This window comes from Salminus brasiliensis, chromosome 8 (assembly GCF_030463535.1).
Source record: "Salminus brasiliensis chromosome 8, fSalBra1.hap2, whole genome shotgun sequence".
In the NCBI taxonomy this organism is placed as follows: Eukaryota; Metazoa; Chordata; class Actinopteri; order Characiformes; family Bryconidae; genus Salminus; species Salminus brasiliensis.
In genome coordinates, this window is record NC_132885.1 from 24,473,315 (window position 1) to 24,495,943 (window position 22,629).

The window sequence follows — 22,629 nt, forward strand, 5'->3', positions numbered from 1 at the left end:
ATTGGTCTTGTGTCTACATGCTTCCTTTACTTTCAGCAATGGTTCTGTGGCTCTCAGCTCCTCCAGAAATGCACGTGTAAAGCGTGTCCTTTAGGGCTGGCTCAAAGCTCTAAATACTCTAATCTGGGGGGGGGGGGGCCCAGGAGCAAGAAAGGCCAATTTTCCATCCCGGAAAATTGAGGTCACCCGCATAGAAGAGAGCATCCTAATAATGCTGCAACAAACACACGACTAACATTTTCAAATGTTTATTCAACAGTAATAAAGACAGACAAGTATAGGCTACTTTTTACTTCCGATTCAAATGTCATAATAAAATACGGCTTATTTAGAAAGTCTGTCAAGCTTAACAGTGTTCAGTATGACAGGTTTAATGACAGAGGTCAAAGTAATGACATAAAAAAGGACATTAAATAGTGTCATCATAAACAATACATCCCCAATATCAACACAGTATTGATATCTCGCAATATAAAAAAAAAAGAAAATGAATAAAGTTTTTTGCAAACTGCTTAGTTTCTTAAAGGCAGACTTTAAAATAATAAAACTTTACAGTTGAAGGTAAACAATCCTGTTTTTTTTTCTCATTTCAAACCTTTATTCAAGAAGTGCATTGAACAAAAATAAAGCGTCCTCTTTTTTTAATCGTGTCCTGAATTGATAGAAGAATGCGTGGTACTCTCAAGAAGTACATTCCAAGATGTCCTGTCCTTCATTCATTTTTTATGCTCTTTATATGAAAGAAAAGCAGAAGGTATTCCAACAGATCTTCTCTTCCTTTAATGACAGAAGTTTGTACACCTGAAGAAAAATGTTTATTGGCTGTAGGCGAGAGCCCCAATGTTCTTACAGCAAGCGTTCAGAAAAATTCTCTCAAGAGTTCTTTCACGGCCGTCCCCCGGAATTCAGTGTGAGATTAGCCATGAGTTCATGAACTGAGGCAAATATGGTGCATTCACCTGTAAGAGAGGATTCATACGTTGATATATTCAGCATTATGTGAACAGTCCACGAAAGCCGAATTAACAGGTTGAACGACAGAAGAAAACATGGAGAGGAGGTAGCTGTACTTTGCTGAATGCAAAAGCTGGAGTGTTTACCTGGTCGTGCTGGGTGGTGCTCGTTGAATCTCCTGAGGATGGTGCTGACCATGAGGGCTGCAGCGCCGGAGGAGCTGTGCTGTCGGGGGATATCAGCCTGCTGCGTCAGCCCCGTGGCCATGTCGTATACAATGGGCACAATGATGCTGATGGGCTCCTGAGGCACTGGCAGCCTCTGCGTCAGCTGGAGCTGTGGAACAACAGCCTGGTTACTCAGGAGATTTAAAAAGATTGATGGGAAAGTTCTACCCACACTTTTTCGGTTTTGTCGCTCTTAGGTTTCCCAAGGCATAAAAATTTGACTCGTTTTTAGATTGTTAAATTGTTAAATATACAGTCTAATAGCAACGTTTGGGAGCCATTGGCCAAACGACAGATATGCCATTTTTTTAAATCACGTCATAAACACAACCTCTGCATAGCAAAATTCTGTGCATAGTTCAGGGCTCCTTACAGAGCCACGACTTAGTAGCACACCCTTTAGCAAAAATCACAGCTTGCAAGAGCATCTGTTCTCCATGCTTTCTCACAAAAGTTCTCTAGTTCTCAGGAGGTTTTGAACGCACACATTGTTTAAGGTCTATTAACAATGAAAAGCTTTAATTCATGTATCTTCAGGTAGTGCATTGTGAGGTATACTTTGGATCATCTCGTTGTAGAAGCCAAACTCTTTCCAGTTTCAGCTTTTTAACAGAGGGCTTGATGTTCGAATTTAGGATTTGTTGGCATTTAGTGGAATCAATTCTTCTCTCCATGTGTGCAATATTGCTAATGCCACTGGCTGCAACACTTCAAACTCCAAAGCAAGGTTGATCCACCCCCATGCTTCACACCTGGCGATGGTGATCTTTTCAGGAAATGCGGTTCCTTTTTTGTCCCTTAAAATGTTGCATTTTGACAGAACGCCGATTGTGGCCAAAGAGCATTTTGAATTCATTCAAAACTCCTCTGGCTTATCTGGATGTTTGTACAAGCAATGCTGGAGATTTTCCTTTTTTGAATTTTAAATCATTATTTTTTTGCCTTTATTTTCCTGTGGCACCCAGAAATATACAAAGAAAATGCACATTTCAAAACGTTAAACAAGCCAGGGCTAGCTCAAAAGGCTAATTTCACTCATAATCCCTGGCCAGCTGTTAATTAAGCACCCTAAAATACCATGTTCGTGGGCTTGCCACAGGTTTTATATTGATTTCATCTATGAGCTGGTAAACAAAAGGGGATATTTTATGGACTTGAAGTTAGTTTTGTGTCCTCTGCAACAGTCAGCTTTTGGCCATGTTTTGCAGTTATGTCACGTTTTCAATGTCAAAACAGAAAACGGTCCAAATTGTTAAAAATGCAACCTGAATATAATCACATAGTCACAAAGTTTTGTAATTATACAGTTAATTAATTACCTACATTATACTTCAAACAAGTATGAATCATCACAACTGTATAGCAAAACCGTAATAACTCAAGACATGGGTTAATCCAGAATGCCCAGACCTAGACAGCTGGACCGTATCACACCAATACTTACAAAGAAAAGCATCTTGGTCTTGAGCACAACAGCAATGGTTCCAGGAGGGGCAATAGGAGGGGCGCTGGGTGGGATGGTCAGACAGAACTGAACATTCCATTTCAGCTGGGCCGCCTGATCGGGGAACTGCAGGAGAACAAGTGGGCAGGGTTAAACAGAACCACTAAATGTGCACTGTAAAATATACACATTCAACCAGGTTCTTACTCACCAGCTCAAGTTTCATTATCCGAACACAGTCTCGGAGGATGTTGGTGGGAGCCCCCAGCAGCTTTGTAAAGGCATTTAGAGTGTTGTACTTAAAGGGTGGACCTGCAACCTGAAGAAATAGTACATAGCACAAGAAATCATTTACCCAACTTGGTATTTAAGTCAAACCACTTATTCTCACATTAAAAAGCTTTGCTTAGGATTTTGCAATGTACTAGTCTGAAGAAATAGATTTTTTCATGGCAACCAAATTCAATTAATGCCATTTCTGCAGTCCTCTGCACTACAACACTGCTTTATTAAGGTAATGTCCTCTGCTGAAAAACAAAGCTGGAGTGGGTTATTCACTTACCCTGGTCTCAAAGAACTTCTCTAAAACTTGCAGCTCTTCTTGTGACCACGGCCCAGCGTTCTCCGGTGTGACTTTTAGCTGCAAAGTCTGGTAGCTCTTTGGGTTGAGAGCCACTCTACACTTCAACACCTCAGTCTTGAACATAATGACTCCTGGCTCATTGGAGTTCACAATGGTGAGCTATTCAAAGGAAGAAATTGTTAGACTGAATGTTATGGTTGCAAAAATGTATATGTGTGTAAAAAAAATAAATAAATAAAGCTTTGGGCTAAAGGATTGGCTGGAAAAGAGAGAATTACTAGGGAGTAATTTTTCCTTCCAGCCTAAGAGAGCCTAAGTTTTGCATCACCACTTCAGGAGATTATAGTCATTAAATCAAATTTGTATTTATCTTTCTTGTTTTATTTCCCCAATTTTTTCATGTCCACTTCTTACAAACCAGCACACAATGTCCCCATTGCTAATTCAGTAATGTGCATCTTTTCCAACAGCTACTAATGCAACGTCATTGGACAGCGTAACACATTTGCAGGAGAACGCTGACTGCCTATTTTATTAAGCTGGCCAAAAGCCACCCATGCTGGCTTGCACTGTGCTGAGTGATGGAGAAACAAACAGACAGACAGACAGACAGACAGACATCCTATCTACTTAAACAGCAAGGTTAATTATGCTCTCGTCTGGCCAAAGACGTCTGTGGCCAGACGCTAAAGATCAAACTCAGTTTCCTGATGACAGAAGCAACGCCATGATAGTTTTTCACTGTCATGGAAACTACAAGAACTCACGTTGGCTTCCAGCTGAATGATTCTCTGCAGGTGCCTCCTCATGATGACAGAGCCCAAAAAGCGCTCCAGTGGAGAGCAGAGGTAGCTGCCAGCTAGCCCTGGCACCAAACACATTGTGGGAGAGGGCAGCAACAGCACGTGCAAGGCATTGTGGGTGAGGATGGTGGGAATGGAGGCAGCCCAGGAACGCTGAGGTAGCTTACGAGGTGGAGGCATACTGGTTGGCATCACTTGGGAACCTACACATGTACAAAACACACGTGCATAATTTAGTCAAAACATTTTTGTATATAAAAATAAAAAAAGTAACACAGCTCTACTGCTGCATAAAATTACGGTGTGGTCTACTCACTGGTCCCAGCACGAGGAGAGTGGGAGGCATCTGGAATGGGAGAGTGAAGAGAAGGGTTGCCAGGCGACATGCCATGGATACGAGCCCCAGGTGATGGACCAGAGACCTGTGGAGAGCCCGGCCATGTGCCCGTCCTCTGGCTGGGGGACACCATAGGGTATGGCGAACTGGGGTCCAAAGCTCCTGTAATAGAGTGAGAGGGTGGTCTAAAAGAACCGGACTCTGGACTCCGATCTACCTTAACCTAACTGCTGGTGCAAAAATCAAACGGAGGCTTGTGCACCTTTTTCTGATTTTGGAACTAATAGGGAGATGCTATACAGAGACTTTGTATAGCAATTTTTACTGCAGATTTGGAATAGTTGTAGCATCATTTTTGACAGACGCTTGTCTCTAAACGTCACACAACGCAAACAACTTCGACTGGTCCTTTTACTCGCCAAACAGCTTTTTGTGATGCATTTTAGTTGCAGCCAGAGTGGAAAAGCACAACACTCTGTACTGCAATACAAACTAACATGGGTCTTCTACTCACCAAATTACACAATTTTATTATGGCACACATAGGTTGTCATCGGATGCCTTGATTATTATTACACACCCACCCTCCACACAATCTGACAAATTGTGTCAATTACTGATCACAAAACTTTAGAGATTTAAACATGCAATAGATATTAGGGATGCATGGATATGGGCTGCTGCAAATACCAATACATAATAAATGAGAATTACCCACCAACTTTCTTAATTTTTATTAATCAGTTTGCCAATGCTTATGTGATTCTGATGTGATCATGCATCCCTAATAAAAAAAAAAAGGGGGGGGGGGTAAGAGGACAACAATTGATCATATGTAAGATTATCAGCGGGTTCATAATAAAGCCCTGGCCTCCTTATAACATACATGCAAACACTGTGTTCTAGGACTAAACTTGTATAAAAAAAGAATTTAAAAAAGCAGGTAATTAGTAAAGAAAACCACCACCATTGAACCTGGAAATCAAATTTAGTAAGATCTTCATGCAGTGTGGTTAGTAACAAATGAGTCCCTGCACCACCCTTGCCCACAGAGCTGTGCCTGTAAGAAAAAAAATCCCAGCTGTATCCCACAAAGCTGTCTCATACAGCCTGCCCAGGGTTCCTATGCAGCAGAGGAAATCATTAAGGGTGATTGTGGCCACCACCAAGCTCTGGATCCTGCCCCCTCAGGCACTTACCATGCGGGCTGGCAAAGTTGGACGTCTGACCCATAGAAATACCCAGAGAGGAGGGAGACGGAGTGGGGCCGAAGGGCGAGGGGGCCCGCAGAGCTCCACTAGGGGAATTGGCTGCGTGGATGTTCCCTGCACACAATCAACCGATCAGTGGCCTCATTGGACAGCTGCTGACAAGACTGCGTCTCTTCCTCTCTCGCTCTCTCTCACACTCATTCACACACAAGCACACTAAAGCCGAAGCAGGACAGCAGCTGCAGACCCCAGGGCTGGGATGAGTGTTCAGGCACAGGATTTCAAGCATGCGTCGATCCAGCATTCTATTGAGGAGTGGGGTCAACATTATGACGTGAACATACGGCGACCAACAAACGCATGCATGGTTATGCTTGCACAGAGACAGGCTAGCTAGCTGGCTGGCTGGCTGGACGGCATTTGCGATGGGTGGGATAATGACAAGGACCTCTGCTACCTTCTTTTCCCAATGCCCCATCACCATGGTGGAATGCCAAGCGCATATGGCATGGAGAGCGCAGAGCCCAGTGTTTCATTTAAAAAAACACACAACACACCACACACTCTGCTTACCTGGTGACTGCGTTGGCATCATGGAGGGTGATGGGGCAACATTTCCATGGTAGGAAGTGGGTGGAGATGTAAGTGGCGGGTAGACCCCTTGGCCTCTGATTGGCTGCTGGGGCTGCATGTGGGGCATGAGAGTGTCCATGACGTCTACGCCCACTGGTGAGGGAGGGTTGTCATCCTCGTTGACGGAACGCCGCCTCGCGTCCTGGTTGCTGTCCACAAACATGTTCAAGAAGGTCTACAGGGAAGGAGGAGTACGTTTAAGGGCATTGTGACTGCATTCTATGCCGATGTTAGGTCAACCCTAACACAAAACACTGTGGTACTTTAAACATCCTAAGTAGGCCTGTCAAGATTTTTGTTAAATTGGGTCAAGAAGTTTGGGCACAATAAATATATAAATAAACAAACAAACACTGGGATGGAAAGTAGCCAGGTGAACTGCATGACAAAACTAGAGCTTTTAACACATATCACAGTGGAGTTCTCCAAAAGTTTGGTTAATGGATACGCAAGCTCTGTACAGGGGAACTGCTAAAGTTTAATCTGCACAGCTCTCCTTTCTGCTGTAGTAATTACTTTTTCTGAGGGAGAAGAGACCATCAGCACAGTCTCAAATCACTACATATTGCATTACATTTGAGAGTGATTTGAGACTGAGACATTATGAATGCTGTTTTTTTTGGAGTTACAGAGACTAAACATTCGTAGTGTTTCAGCACACAGCTCAGATGCATGGACAACCAGGGAGAACCAAAACTACTGTCAACACCCTGAGCCCAATAATACTCAGAGAGAGACCCAAGATGTGACCAAAAGTCAGTGAGAGAATATTCCACCATATAAAGCTAAATATGGCAAAACAAAATAAATAAATAAATCAACTGCCTTTTTTTTTTTACCTTCAGTCCAGGAGCTGGATAGAAGCCCTCTACGATCTTTGTGTTATCAAAGAGGCTGTAAGCACCATCACGGATAGCCACCACTCCTCGGCTCCGGCAGTAGATGTCGATGCAGTACATATTCCGGAAGGCAAGACGGATGTGGGTGGGTGACTGAGGCAGGATGGAGAAGCATTGGTAGGCTGTGTTGGTTCTTTGGGTCAGACCCAGCATAGGTACTGTGGGCAGCTTGTTGATGGCATTCAAAGGGGCCTGTGTGTCTGACAGCACCTGAAGGACAAGAAAGGAAACAGATGGGAGCTTGCCGAACCTGCAAGTATGCTTAGACCCGAGCTTGTGCAATCTGATGTTACCAGAGAAACAATACAAACCTGTAACAGCTGCACCACATTGGGGGTCTTGTTGAACATCTCTTGGAGCTGGTGGAGGATGATATTGTGGCAGTTGCTGCAGCCCGAGTTAGGCCCAACCGTACCCAGAGCAAGGTGGAAGCGTTGGGTCACAGAGTTCCACTGGATAGTCACCTTTAGATATAACGTCATACGTCATACAAAGTTACAGGCAACTCAGTCATGCAGCAGCCAGTACAATTAATTACAATACTGAACATAAATATGTACTTACTGAGCTGCCTTTGGTGTTGCCGTAACATAGTACCAGTTTCCGGTAGTTATACAACCGTATTTCAGAGAATAAGCTCAAATAGGAGGGCATTTCTGCAAGGGGTGAACAAGAGATACAATAGGGTTTAGTAAAGTGTTATGATGGGAATAATGCTCCCAGTTATTTCCACATAGTTTGCTGTAATCCATATTGCAAGCCAGAGCTGGGCAATATGGCAATATGGCAATATTTTTATCGTATCGTGATAGATTTTATTATTGTGATACACAATATGCTTTTTAAGCATAGTGAGGATATGATCAGTGCTTAAATAACACTGATCAGCTGCATGTTTCATTACATTACAAATGTGTAGTTAGTCTGCTTTAACTGGATAAAGGTGCCCACTGCCATAAAAAACAATTAACTAAATATGGGAGTGTTTGGATGGTTGTTCTTAAAAATCCATCACTACTGAAGCACTTTGTCTGCTTCGTCTTTCCTGATGTACATAGCGTTTCGTGAAAATATCTTTAAATATTCATTTTTACCATAACGCCCAGCCCCACTGCAAGCTTACATTCCACTTTATCTTTACTTCAGAATCTAGTATATTACTAGCACCCCTATTTGTTGATTGTGCACATTTACAACTCTTCAGATATGAGCACATAAAATAATGTTAAATTAGCCTGACAACAAAAGCCAATTCACTTAAATGGGAATAGATGTAAAAAGGGAATCAGGACACATTCCATCAATTTTGCACCCCTCAGAAAGACGGAGTAATAATAAAGGAACAGCTCCACACTCAGTTTAACGGTGATTTTACTTGAGGTTGCAAATAAACTGATAGGTCAGCTACCTAAGGTTCATTCAGGGCCATTCACACAAACTCCACAATACTGGCCCCAAGAAGCAGTTCTAATACTCAATTTGACCAGAAAATAATTAGCTTCTTTTTACATAAGCACCCCCAGTATTCCTGCAGCAATTGAACTAGATGGCATCTAAACTGCAGGGTCAAAGGCCCTTCCTTATTACTATCAAAATTCCTGTGTGTAAAAGCTGCAATAGAAACAACAATAATCCAAACTGATATGAATATGGTCAAAAGGTACTCACCAGGCAGAGCACGAGAGAACTCCAGCACACACTCATACAGCTGGCTGATGCTGTTCCAATCATTTAGGAACATCTCCACCACCTTCCGTCCTCCCACTGGCTCAGATAGTGGGTTCTCGTACGTCAAGTAGACGTGCCGCGTGGAGGCTGCGCAAACATACAGTCGTACTTCTGATTAAGTGTTTTAGACATCTAGCTCCTGTAGTTCTCAATTGACACATGATTAATGGTGCATGAACAACAACAACAACAAAACACACACCACACCAGTATGGAGGAAATTAATCTCACCTTGCTCTTTAGTAGAGGTGCTGTTGAGGGGGCAGCTGGCAAAGACCAGCTCTGCCACCCAGGTGCGATTATTGCGGCCCTGAAGTCTGAATGTGCAGTCCAGCAGAGAGCGATCCAGAGCCTTCCTCGTCTCCTCACCGACACCTTTAGCGGGTGGTACCCTGGTAGGAGAAGGAGGGTTGCTACATAGTTATTCACCTGAAGAAATTCTAGTATTCTAGTCCTAATGAAGTATTGCAGTACAATCAATCACACACAAACTTAAAAAGCAGCCTTTACAGACTTACCTAAGAAGACGAATGGCATGGCTACAGCCATCTCCTTCAACCTGGACACCTTGATGAGGGATCTCCATATTGGTCAGCTGAAGGAAAAGAATATTACTAAGTAACGAGATGAACTAGTGCCTGAATTATTTTTTTTCCTCTCTCCATTTCTCCAAAAAATTTATTTCTCCAACCACAACTGATTTAACAAGAACCAAAAGTCATGGATGTGTGTACTGTACCTCAGAACGCAGGCCAATAAGAGGCATGTTCGTGTCACACATGGCTACCAAATGGGCCAGCTCCTTGTTGAAGGCGCACATTTCTCCTGAGCGCTTGGGCTTTTTAGGCTCAGTAGCACCCTGCTCTCCTGATAGCTGCAAAAAAAAAAAAAAAAAAAAGAAAAAAGAAAAATAAATAAATAACACTGGCCATTTGTTTTTATTCTTACGAATCTATACAAGTGAACTGGTAAAAAAAACAATCAAGTTTAATTCTGGTTCTAGTGCTTTTTACTATGCAAGTCCTGTCCCTATCACCCATTTTAAAATGTAATTTTTATTACAGCTGATTGGTAGAGGGGTACTGGGGTCCAGCGCATATTTACGAGGAGAAAAACGCAATTTTAACATAAACGTCTGTTTCTTTTTCCAAGCCTAATAATCATTTTTACTACTACTGGGTTCACCCCAGTGTATTGTGCCTAGATCCCCATAACTGCCATTTCACTGCCCACAAATAAGTGGGCAAAAAAGGGGGGCAAAGGAAGTAAAGGAAGAACAACCCCTCCACCCTCAACATTCACGGCTGAGGTGCCCTTGGAGCAAGGCACCTAACCCCCAGTTGCTCCCCAGGCGTCAAGTCATGTGCCTGCCTACCATTTAGAGTGTGTTTTCACTGCCACAGACAGGTTAAACTGTTAAATTTTGTTTTACTGTGTAATTCTAGACAGGGGTCCTTAGCAAACAGCGTGTCTTACTTCATCGGCTTCAAAACCAAAATATTAGCTCATTTTATTTGTGGCTCAGAAAGCTAACCACCATTGTTAACCTTTTTAACCCATAAAATATTAATACCATAGCTACATTTTGGGCAAGCATAGACCGAGGTGTTGTGCTGGGTTTGGGGCGAGGAGGGACTCTTCCTCCGGTTTCTCTGCTTTACATCCCTCCTTCCCAAAATCAAATAGTAATCAAATCTAACAGTGAAATGTTCTTTGTGTCACTGGCTCCAAAATGGCTAATTTAGCATATAGGCACAAGGTTTGCATGAACACCAGTATGTTAGTAATACTATCAAAAAGCAGTTTTAGTCTGTAACGAGAGGGTGAGCAATGAGTGGGTGCTTTCTACCTTTCTCTTGGTCCCAGGCCGAAGCATCCGGCCAGAAGAGAGATCCTGAACTAGCTCCTCCAGGTTGGGCTTGAACTGCTGTAACAGCTGAGCACAGGGCAGCCCATCCTCCGCCTCTAACTGACTCACTGACAGGAAATAGTATTTATACTGCAGCTCTGTGGAACTGTTGGCCACATCAAACATTTCCACCACCTGAGAAGCCAAGACAAACACAGCTTCAGACCACAGAAAGCAAAAAAAGTCTTCAAAACAGAATTCTCCACTGATTAAGAATAGCTTACAATGTAGTACTGTGGAAGACGAGTGAGTTTGATGAAGAGGCGGTGTTTAGACAGGCTGCCCACAGGGTGAGAGGCTGAGTTAGACAAGTGCAGAGTATCTGTACACAGTGTGGGGAGATGCTTCACGGACTGCCTACACCTCTGCTCACCCAACCAGAACCTATTCAAAGAGATTACACAGTTTACACAGTTACTTAATGCTTTAAGCCATCTTCTGTATATGGAGAGGATTGAAGGGATTCCTCAGCTTCAGTGCTTACTTCAGCTGCTGCAACCACGTGATGATGCGTTTCATGTCATCGTTGATGGTTTTCTCAATATCATCCAACATAGACTGATCTGGAGAACAGAAGAACATTAGTAGTTTTAAAAAAAGGCCATATATGTGCAGGTATCGCTGCACTGTAGAACAGTTCACCACTACTACAGAATCTGCTAAGTCTTCCCAAAGGTCTTTTGCTGGCAATTAGGGGTTTTGCTTTGCCTTTTTAAACAATCCTACAGGCAGTATAAAGTACCCAAACTTGACCTTCACTATTCCTGTTAACAGTCATTACTGAAAACATTACAAACTGAGGGAACAGCAACCTGAAAACACTTGGCTATCTTTTTCGTTGCTTTGCACAAATCCAATCTTTGTTTAGAGCATAAATGTTCAAAGTGCTATGCAGCTACTTAAAGGAAAATTCATAAAGCTTTGAAATCTGCATCACCTGGCCTCTCCTAATGAAGACTAAACAAGCTTATTAAAAAGGTCTGAGACCTTGGTAAACACTGTGAGAGCAGAAATCTCTTTTGCACGGTGCTCCTCCTTTACACTAAAATTGTACAAGCTCTTTTTTTTTTTTTTTTTAAACCAGGGGCGACCAATCTTTCGCTTGCCACTGTAACTGAAGCAGTCAATTTTATTCTAGAGTTCTGGATGTCTCTGTTAATTTAGTTTTTTAACCAGTTATCCAATCACTAAGGCTGTCACCAAAACGGCTCCCTATTCACGTTTTAGGGCACTATAGAGTACGTCGTCCATTTTTCCCCTGAGGGTCTGAATCAGGGTCATTTTGAGGGTACCATATTTGCCCACAATGCACTCATAACTTATAGTAGCTGACTACTAGAGCTGAATGTATTCCAAAGCGCATTGCGAGTGGCGTTACTAAGCAAGAACTGGAGCAGATGATGCTTGCTCATACAAGCCAGTGATGGTTACAAGCAAACATGCTGTGAATTTCACATACTTTCCTTACGTAGTTTGTTAATGGTGGGCTTATATAGCTAAGTGGCGTAATGGTCAAAGATTTTTCCATGAAGAGTGCAATGCTTTTACTGATTCAGAATTAAATTAATGCGTGTATTAAAGCTTTTAAATACGGCATGGCAACATGTGCTGATGCATGCTGATGCTCAGGAAGTGTCTACATTCACTTGTGTTTCTACCACAACTTAGTAATCCAAACAGTTACCCTATTCAGCCCAATTCTAATGAGGGACTAGGGATTCCTTTTGGTTACAGCCCAAGTTGAATCACCCAACTAGCAATCAATCAGTCATCTAGTCATATGACAATACTGCCTGACATGCAAATAAAGCTGGTACTAGTCAGCAATTTGGCTGCAACAAATGCTTAAAGGTTACAGGGGACAGTTTGCTTTAACAGTCTTACCAATTCCATACAGCATCGGCTGAAACATTCCCGAGTGCAAGTCTACGAATATGTGAAGACACTCCGATCGCCCACAAGGCTCCAGGATAGGAATGACAAGAGTAGGGAGAGCGGTCTCTATGAATGCTGCAGAGGAAACAAAGACTCTGTTTATGTGTCCAGAACTGTTCTGGTGTTTCTTTGGCAGTTCTTAACACCACCTCTGGAGAGGTTTACTGTTGTATTAAAGCAGAAACTCTTACAGTTGTCACTGGGGTTGCTGCTCTTCAGTATGGCTTTGAGTTCCTGAAGCTTCTGATGAGAGCGGGCATGAACGCTGTCAATCAAAAGCTTTTCCACTGAGAGATGGTCAATCTACAGAGAATGCAAGGCAAAAACAAACACACTTACATATAAAGCCACCCACTCTAAAAAGAGGTAATGGATTCTGAACACATTTGTTTCCATACGGGTTCTAAAGCCTTCACTGAAAGAAGGACTGGACAACATTGGCAGCAAACACCCGTGCTGTGATGTACTGTTCTCTAAATGGCCATTGTGGGAGAGTCATACTCAAAAAAAAAAAAGACTTTACCTTCATGGCTCTTTCCATTAGTTTGGAATCACAGGCTGGCAGTGGAGGCTCATGGGAAATCTGCAATGGCTTCGATCCATCCGTCTCATCAATCTTGATGCTGACTTTGTGCACAGACGCCGTGCCTGTCTTACGACCGAGTACCTGTTGACTGATGAAGGCAAAGGCTTTGAGACACACTACCAAAAAAAAGTGGCAAAAGGATTTATGCCACAGATAAACCCCTGCTTCCCTAAACAACCTTCTATCGGTTGTGTGACCAAAGCCTTTAAGCTTAAAATTCCTGAGAAAACTTTGCATCTCAATTATAATAAAAGTTCTTTAAAAAAAACATCCATTGCAAAGTTCTTTGTGGAAGGTGGTACTGCTCCAAAGAGCAGGTTACAGATAAGAGAGCCTAGAGAACTGCTGGAAAAAGCAGTGTTAGTGGATCTTACTTCCAGACAGCCAAGGTGAGGCACTTTGCGGGAAGGTAGCGCTCCACCTGTACAAGGTCCCCCCAGCGCTCTCTGACCAGCATCAGCGTCTGAGAGTGCAGCACCTCCAGCTGCAAGGATAGGCAGAAAGAGTCTGAGGGTATCAGTTAAGGACTACACAGTGACTGCCATGAACTGCCAAGCAATTGCATTATAAAACTGATCATTAAACTCTGAAATTGGCCACCAAGGTATTTGTAAACACATCTCTATAATCCAGGGGTTCTTAGACTTTTTTCATACAATCTAATGCACAACAACCACCTGACAACCTCATAGCAACCACCCAGGAATTGCTAAAGCTGTACAAATCACACAACTGTTTTTAGGCAAAGATGTTTCATAACTATATTTGATGGCAGCTCGAGTCTTGGGCTTTAATTACGCCACAGTCGTAAACGGTGTCCAGTCCAGTCCAGTCTCTTTATTATATTTAAGATTGCAGATGCTTTACAGAGTGATGAGCTTTGTGATATGGCATTACATAGGTTTCTTTTGGCTCAGTTTATATTGGCTGCCGGTGGGGTGAGGGTGGGCTGAAAAACTGGACAGACCCCAATTTGAGAACCATCGCCACAGTGAATTGGGTCTGACAAAAACACAGCCAATAACAGAGTTTACCGGAATGCAGCTAATGCCTATGCATTGTGCACAGCCACAGACCAGCAATGCAGCTTTTGCAGCAGCCTCAGCCTGACTTGGCCTTCAGCCCATTGTGGTAATGGGCACTTACATGCACACAATGCACGTATACCAGAGATCTCAATGTCCGATTTATTGGATCTGGATTACCACACAAACATTAAACATGTTCCCAATGGATTTTAACACGGTGTGTAGTTTAACTACATAACCACAGTTCCAAACAGCGGCCAGTTAACATTGCTAAACACTTCACAGTCCTAGAGCACACACATCATCATGATCTACTAAGAAACTGTGTATGTGTTGGGAGGGTGGCACAGTAAGGTGGAAGGAAGCACACTGTGAAGTAAATAGCACAAAGGATACGTAGGCAGTTGTACATGTCCTGGAGCGGCTTTTCATCTGCGAACAGACGGGACTGTACCAGCTCGTGGATGTAATTCACTTGCATGCTGTGCACCAAAGCTCGACCATCTGTAAAGAAAACAGCAGAATCTATCAAATTGAGCATCTAAAAAAAGCAAACAAAATGGCGTGAACAAATCAAAAACAAGTCACACAAAGAAACTCACCCCCTGTCTCTTTGTCCTCAACCAGAATCTCCAGCTTCAGTAACCTCCAGGGAATGTCTGGATCATCACCCATCACCGTTAATGTGGCTTCGAACTCACCCTCCACCCGGAACTTCACTCGCCCGTTGGCTTAACATACACAGAAACCACACACATACACAAGCTCAGCAAGGGTTCACATCACACTGCATGGCGGCTTGTCATACTGTTCTACTTCAACAGGATACCGACGTCGCCAATGAAACAATGGCGAAATGAGAACCAACTTACCCACGGTCAGATTGGCCAGCTGAGGGGGCAGGTCAGTGGTGACAAGCCGATGCCGAAGGATTTGATTCAGCTGGTTCAGTGTAGTCTGCTTCTCCACTTTGGTGATCGGGTCTGGAGGGATTATTTTGTCCTGTAATAGAACATATTTAAGTTTAGGCTCCAGTACAGCTTAGAAAAGTTACAAACCTCAACAAGTACTGGATTAACTTCACTTTCTACTGTCTAAAAAGAATATTACAGTTTTCAAATTGTAGTTCTCAGTTCAGCCAAGCTTGTAGTAGGAGAAGCATGTTTTAATGCTGCCTTCACGTGCTATTGGATTAACAGTAAAAATGAGGTCCAACTTTTGCTAGCAGAGTGTCTGAGTTGACTGTCAGGTGATCGTAAACCTTTCAAGATGGTGGCGAAGACTGAATCAACGTTGGACGGTACATAATTCTTTATTTTTAACAGTGTTAATGCTGTTAATGGTTGTTTGTGCACATTATTTTAATCTGTAATCTATAATCTATAGACATTTAACTCGATATAGTATATAGTATATATAGAGTATATAGTATATAGTTCTACCGAGTGTTTCATCCAGAACAAACTGATGACTCTGCTAGCGCAGCATAAGTTAACGTTACATTGGCTGCCATTTTTAAATGCCACTCCAACAACAAAACACGTGAACGTGGTGTGCTCGTAATTCCGATTTCACGAACGTAGGAAGTAGGATTTCCAGACTAGCATGTGAACAAGCATAAGCCTCAACAGTAAAAAAAAAGTTAATTATACAACATAACATATTACATTAATCTGTACAAGAGCATCCAAGGGAAATGATTTAGTAGATTTACTACCTAAACTGCATTTTAGATCCTATTACAGCAAAACATTTGAACTGAACCTGGAAACGAGGAGTTTACTTCCTAGTTTGCATTTCATAAAGACTGTTTAGCCCAAATTACGGCTCTTCCAACTGAACCGGCATTTGTCCCGCCCCATTTGCTGTTCACAAGTAAGCCATGCTTTCTTGCCACTACATTACTTCTCTCATCAAAGTAAACCCATAATATCCATCACACAAAAGCTCTGTGATCAAGTTTAACAAAAACAAGCCATGAATCACCACTCACCCGGATGCAAGTGGGAAGACGTGGATAAGACCCTGTAGTCAGAACATCAATGGCAAATGGGATGGCGAAGCTGGGCAGGCGGGCATGAACCAATGCATCCCGGGCCAGAGATGCCAGTCGGTCCGCTGTGTCAACAAACAAGAAAGCCTGCTGGTCCAGAAATGCTGAAATCATCTGTAAACGGAAAGAAGAGCAGAGATCCAGGAAATAACTTACTGAACCACAGAAAGTACCTACAGATCCTTCAGTCCAGCGAGGCGGGCTGCAACTTATGTCACTAGTTGTGATTACGAATGAGACGTTTTTCTGAACAGAACATACCGCGCATTTCTCCACTTTCCCAGCGTTGCTGGCCCATTTCACAAGAGCAAGCAGCCGTACAAAGAGCTGCCGCGTCCGACTGGCAAACTGGACTATTTCGATTTTCCTGTGGGAAGCAAAAGGAAATAACAGAAACAGAAACTGTCACGAACTCACATTTTCTTCAAAAAACATAAAAGTAAGTAAAAATGATTATTATTTAAGTCAAACACACACCACCAGAACACATCCCAGGACATTATATCTGAAACGTAGAGCTTTTAAAAACATAGCTAATTGTAACTCACCTTTCCATGTCTGTTTTTCGTGGAAGTCTGGAAGATAAGTAAAGAGCAACGAGTTAGATATACTTAATCCACAAAAAGCACAACATACGCACCTTCCACAACACAAACTTTAGATACTAGTATAGACTACAGTAAACACAAGACTGATTTAATAAATCAGTCCCCCACTTGAACAAATCTTAACACACCCGCTCTCTCAGTTTAATTAGCCGTTACCTCATTTTAACAATTTGTCCCATCAATTTAATAAATTGCTCCCTGGATTTAACAACCTGCTCTCTTCACATTACACTGAGGGAATGATCTACTAAATTGAGAGGACGTTTATAGTCTCTAAAGCTCTAAAGCTCATTTTTCTAGCTTGATGGCACTACTTTAGGGGCTCCATTCATTCCTGCTCTTCGTCCTCTCAGTGTTTGGTGTTGGCAAATTATGACAGTGACAGTAACTGGCTCTACTGGCTGTAGCTAGTTACATGTCCAGCCCAGGTGCAGTTCAAGACCACCGACCTGGACTGCACTATGCCAATCACACAGACCATGAAATAATGACCTTTACAGCACTAACTACATGTCAGATACTTCTATACATGTACAAGAGGGACCTAGTTGGGTATGCAGTATTAGCTACCTCTTCCTGGGCTGACTGCTAGGTTAGTTATTAGCTAGCTAGCATAGCTAACTAACGTTAGATACCAAGCCAAAATAAAAGTTACATGGTTAAACTTTTTTTTTTTAAAAAGGAAGAAAATATAACACTATTTATGAGAACTGCACTTCCCCCTGACTTGGTGCTAACTAACACCGAGCAGGGAGGAAAGTGTAAACTAGTTAGTTAGCACTAGCTAGCATTCAAGCTAACCAGCTTCGTCTATTCATTGAAGGAACAGCAGTTAGGTTAGGTTAGCTCGGCAGCGCCTCAGCAACTCACAGTTCAGCCAGCAGCGTTATTTCATGGTAGGTCCGTTGGAGGAGAAACTCGATTAAAACGCTAAGTTTCACCCCCTGAGTGGCCGGGGCGGCAGGAGGGGGCTGCGGTGCCGAAGTAGGACCCCCGACGGGCACCAGCTGGCCATCCGAGCCGATTTGCACCGGAGCCATTTTCACCAAGCGGCGCGGAGCCGAGCCAAGTCGCACAGCTCGTCCTTTAAAGACTCAGAATAATAAAGAATGAATGAATTGCGGGGTTTCTGGCGCAAAAGGACTCTCGCCCCATGGAAAGCAGCTCTAATCCTGCAACCGAATCAGTCGCGAAAACCCTCCACTACTGCTGACCGCCATCACCGCGGAACAGTGTGTGAAACCACGCACAGAAACACACTCCCCATCCGCCGCCCGGAGAGAGGATTTTAAAAGAAAAGCTCAGCGGGGAGAACAGCGTTCAGTGGATTGCAGGGGTTTCAAAACACACGTAGATAAGAACAAGTCTACAGTGAGCATATGTGTAAATATATTTGATATTTTAAGATATATCAATTACAGATATAAATCCATCTTAAAACGTAAGGTAGAGACTTTTATTTTGTAAAAAAAAAACGGCCATCCCTCTTTGACGACATCTCCTGGAAAATCTCATTTTCTTTTCTCCGCCGTTTTTGTGTGCAAACTTTTTCTTATATTTCTACAGGTTTAAATAAATCGATAGGTTCTCCCATTCCAGTAACACAAATGATTTTTTGGAAATTGCCATTTTGGTTTGAGGTTACTTAAACGCTTCCGTGCTGGTGTACAGGTTTACTAGCTAAGAGAAATAAAACACTCGACGTCCATCAAAATCAATAAACTGCGAAATCTTCCCATTAAAGCTCAAAGTTTGAGTTTGTTTATTTGTTTGTAACACCTGGATTCACTGAAATCAGTTTACACCGTTTCCCCCTCACCCCAGTCAGTAAGACCCCCAATATGGTGTCTGAGGTGCTAATCGCAAGCTAATGTCGTAACAGAGACTTCTGTCATTAAGCCTTAGACACCAGATCTAGATGATGGATTTTGATGCGTGAAACTTTCCATGAAACATTATAAAGATATAAGTATGATCATCATAGTCATTTACATGCAAGCTAAATTGGTTGGTGCTGGGTACTATATTTAGTTATTGAGGTAAGCTGAGGTAAATGGGCTTTAAAATGAGAAACAACCCTGAAATACATTATATATATATATATATATATATATATATATATATATATATATAATGTATATATGTATATATATACATATAAAATGTATATATATATATATATATATATAATGTATATATGTATATATATATTTAAATGTATATATGTGTATATATATATATATATATATATATACACTGACGTCCTAACATAAAAAAATATTAAAAAAAAAAAAAAAAATAATAATAATAAATATTATTTATCAGAGTAGTTCTTATATAGTAAGATAAGATAAGATAAGATAATCCTTTATTAGTCCCGCAGTGGGGAAATTCACAGTGTAGCAGCAGAAAGGGATAGCAGGACACTCAGTTACAAAAAATTTGGATAAATAATTTACATTATATACACAATATAAATAAGAATTAAAAAAGCAATAAACAATATTATTTACAGTAAAAGACTCTTAATTGCACATGGGGATGGGATATTGCACATAGTATTCCCTGAACATGAACGTGTGTGTGTAGTTAAGTGAAAGTACCTAGAAAGGGTTGTTTTTTTGTGCCAAACATTTCTTAAAATATTTAAAGATGCATTTAAGATCCAAGTACACTTTTTTAGCAACACTATACTGTCATTTATATTTTCTTAGAGCTATTGCAGATGGAAATACACACGAGGAGTTTATCAGCTGTTTATCAGCATGTTGTAGCTCCTCTAGGCTTAAAGACAATCTTACACCACTGTGTTACACTCTCCTGAAGTCAACACTGAGCGTATTATATAAAGGAATTTATATCATTTCCTCACACATTATTCAGTGCTGTCCACAGACTGTCCATAGTCCAGCACGGCCCCACGGGACCTCAGTGAATTGTAAATCATAGATTTGACTGAATGGACTGTGGAGATCTTGCGTTTTCTTTAAAATTCTGTTCAAATCTTTTTTCTCCTTTAAGGAAACAGATGTCAGTGTAAGACGTACATGCAAGCAAGCAAATGTGTGGACTGCCTGTGTATATTTGGCCTTGGGGAACATGTCAAAATGTAGACATTACATAATTTCATTGTTTAGTTTAGTTTATTGATGTTTTAACTAAAAATGTTGAAATGGACAATGAAGCAACATACTTGCATTTACTTGCATGTTTGCAATAACAAGTTATATTGATTTTCTAAGTGAAAATAACATCCTGAATCCTTTACAGAGAGCACACGTTAATGTTAATGCACAGTTACTGTTTTGTACTTTTTTTTATCTAATATATGATCAAATAAACCAAAATAATAGCTCATGCAAAGATGCATTTAAAACATTATGTTTCTTTTTTTCCTTTAGTTTGTCAAATTTAGTAAATAAACTACATTTGTAAATTTTATCCATCATTTCCAGGACCTGGCAGTTACAATGTACAGGCCCCTCCAGAAGTACTGGGATAGCAAGACTAGTGAATCCAATGAAGGGGTCAGAGATCAAAAGATAAGCAATAGATCAGAGTTTCAGCCTTAATTTCCTGTTATTTACATGTAGATATTTTACCAACCTAGACTATGAAACCTTTGAAGGCAGACCAATCAATGCTTAAGTGAGGAAAAGTATCAGAACAGATAGTCTTTAAGTACATTAATAACATGTACGTTATTAACCGACCAACATTAATAACATGTTGGTCAATCATCCCTTCAATCACTTCATCAACCAACGGTTGCATTACAGTGCAGTGCACACTCAGTTAGGGGAAGGTCGTAAGAGAATCTTCTTGTCTTGTTTCAGATCTGGTCCTTTTAACAGTGTCATTTTAGGTTAGTCTGGCTGCATGATGAACTTCCTACCACCGTGAGTAACATTATAAGAAGCAGCCAGTACCTCCACCATGCTTTAAAAGATATCTAGGTCTATTTTTTTAAATTATTTTTTTAAATTTTAGTTTAAATATTAGTTTAATAAAAAACAGAAAAAATAAACTGTATTTAGCAAACTTACATTTATGTATATAAAATGATTATCACTAAATACTGCATTTTAATCAATGTGCACATTTTCACACTCATACCTTTGTCATAAATAACATCCTAAATCCTTTACAGAGAGCACACATCTGCACATGTTAACGCACAGTTACTGTTTTGTACTTTTATTTTTTGAACATATGATCAAATAAACCGAATAAAATAGCTCATGCAATAGCTCATATTTAAAGCAGACAAAGAGTATATGGTCCTATAAAAAAGAAAAATGGCAGTGTAATGTTTGAATAATAAATGTTTATTCATCATTAAAAATTTGTAAACAACAGTAACAGACAGATTTGAATCACATACAAGATATACAACGAATTTAGACACTAAACCAATAAAAAACAAATAAAAATGAATAAATAAAATACAATAATTAAATACAATAAATATATAAAAAACATAAATACAATTAAATTAAAGCAGACGTGAATTACAGAAATACCAAAAAATAAGAGCATAACTCCCAGGTTTTCATAGAGATAAAAAAGTGGCAATTGTTTAGTATTAATTCATTATATATGTTTGTTCTTGCACCACACTTATGAATGTTGTATGTAACCATTAAAATATAAGTTTAGATAAGTAGAATATCGAAGGGGGGGGGGGGGGGGGCTATGTTATGGGTAAAAAAAAACGAGCAACCAAACAAATAAAACAGTACAATAAAGTAAAGCCTTACGGAGAAAAACTAAACAAAATTCTCATAAAAGTTTTATTACCAGATTATTCCCAAAATGCCAAAATTAAAGCACAGCTTCCAGGTTTTTTACAGCTGACCAACCACAAGAGGAAAGAACGGCAACTTAAAATAACACTTTACATCTATGAGAAAGAGACAAAACAGGGGTCTATTTTTTTGTTATAATAACTGATAAAGTGATGAAGTTACATAAGCAGCCTGAGGATCGCTTGCTTTTGCTTTTGGTTTATAGCTTACGCAGTAAAAGTCCGGTGATTTCTGAGCAGGGTGCGCATGCGCAGTAGGTCACACTCCGAGTTATGGGAACTGGAGCAGGAGCTCAACCCGAGCCGTACAGAGAGAGTTTGGGGGGGCAGCGCTGCTGGTGACGCAGGAAAAACACCCAACAGCAGACAAAAAAAAACGCAAGGACCTGATTACAGAGTGAGAACTGAGGACTAGATATATGAAACTTAAACCACACAGCCGAGCATTTAGTAGCACGTAATTGATTAAGTCTGCAGTCGAAGGGAAGAAGGTGCGGTTTGATTGTGGTGGTAAGTGGTGAAGCTTTCTGTCTCTCTCTCTCTCTCTCTCTCTCCCTCTGTGTAGCTTGGTAGCTAGCGTTAGCTCAGAAGCTACAGCTAAATGAGCTTTCGTATGGTGAGTGCACGTCAAGGCAGCCTGCTTAGCTAGCCGCTGAATTCCTGTCATTGTAGCGGTGCTAGGAAACCCAGGTCCAGAAAGTCAAAATCCGCCCCAGGTTTTTGTTCCAACTGCCTGGGCAGCTCAGCTGCAGCTGAGCTGCCCAGGCAGTTGGAACAAAAACCTGGGGCGGATTTTGACTTTCTGGACCTGAGTTTGCCGTTTCTACATTGCAGAGATAAGACTCACGGTTTGTCATCACATATATTGCTGACATTGTGTGCTT

General features: G+C 41.2%; 2 protein-coding genes across 13 annotated transcripts in view; one reads left to right on the forward strand and one right to left on the reverse strand.

Annotated features, from left to right (window-relative positions):
• Positions 1 to 232: 232 nt before the first annotated feature.
• med14 (mediator complex subunit 14) lies at positions 233 to 18,154 on the reverse strand. 2 transcript variants are annotated; one of them, XM_072686185.1, is made up of 30 exons: positions 17,809 to 18,154; positions 16,879 to 16,905; positions 16,592 to 16,697; positions 16,271 to 16,444; positions 15,150 to 15,279; positions 14,880 to 15,008; positions 14,674 to 14,781; positions 13,624 to 13,756; positions 13,187 to 13,337; positions 12,855 to 12,966; positions 12,613 to 12,738; positions 11,213 to 11,291; positions 10,953 to 11,112; positions 10,669 to 10,863; positions 9,559 to 9,693; positions 9,338 to 9,414; positions 9,051 to 9,211; positions 8,760 to 8,906; positions 7,656 to 7,747; positions 7,403 to 7,555; positions 7,032 to 7,301; positions 6,133 to 6,367; positions 5,548 to 5,673; positions 4,328 to 4,510; positions 3,976 to 4,214; positions 3,188 to 3,367; positions 2,837 to 2,944; positions 2,626 to 2,751; positions 1,101 to 1,290; positions 233 to 959 (listed from the first exon to the last, which is right to left on the reverse strand). In XM_072686185.1, the coding sequence occupies exons 1-30, from the start codon at positions 17,976 to 17,978 to the stop codon at positions 886 to 888; spliced, it is 4,296 nt and encodes a 1,431-aa protein (XP_072542286.1). In that variant the 5' UTR covers positions 17,979 to 18,154; the 3' UTR covers positions 233 to 885. The 2 variants fall into 2 exon arrangements, with proteins under 2 accessions (XP_072542286.1, XP_072542287.1); XM_072686186.1 differs by lacking the exon at positions 5,548 to 5,673.
• Positions 18,155 to 22,025: 3,871 nt separating this feature from the next.
• usp9 (ubiquitin specific peptidase 9) overlaps positions 22,026 to 22,629 on the forward strand; it is a 40,539-nt gene continuing 39,935 nt past the window's right edge. For all 11 annotated transcript variants that reach the window (XM_072686187.1, XM_072686190.1, XM_072686193.1 and 8 more), the window contains exon 1: positions 22,026 to 22,255. The gene's annotated coding sequence lies outside the window, so the exon portion shown is untranslated. The remainder of the gene's footprint in view (positions 22,256 to 22,629) is intronic.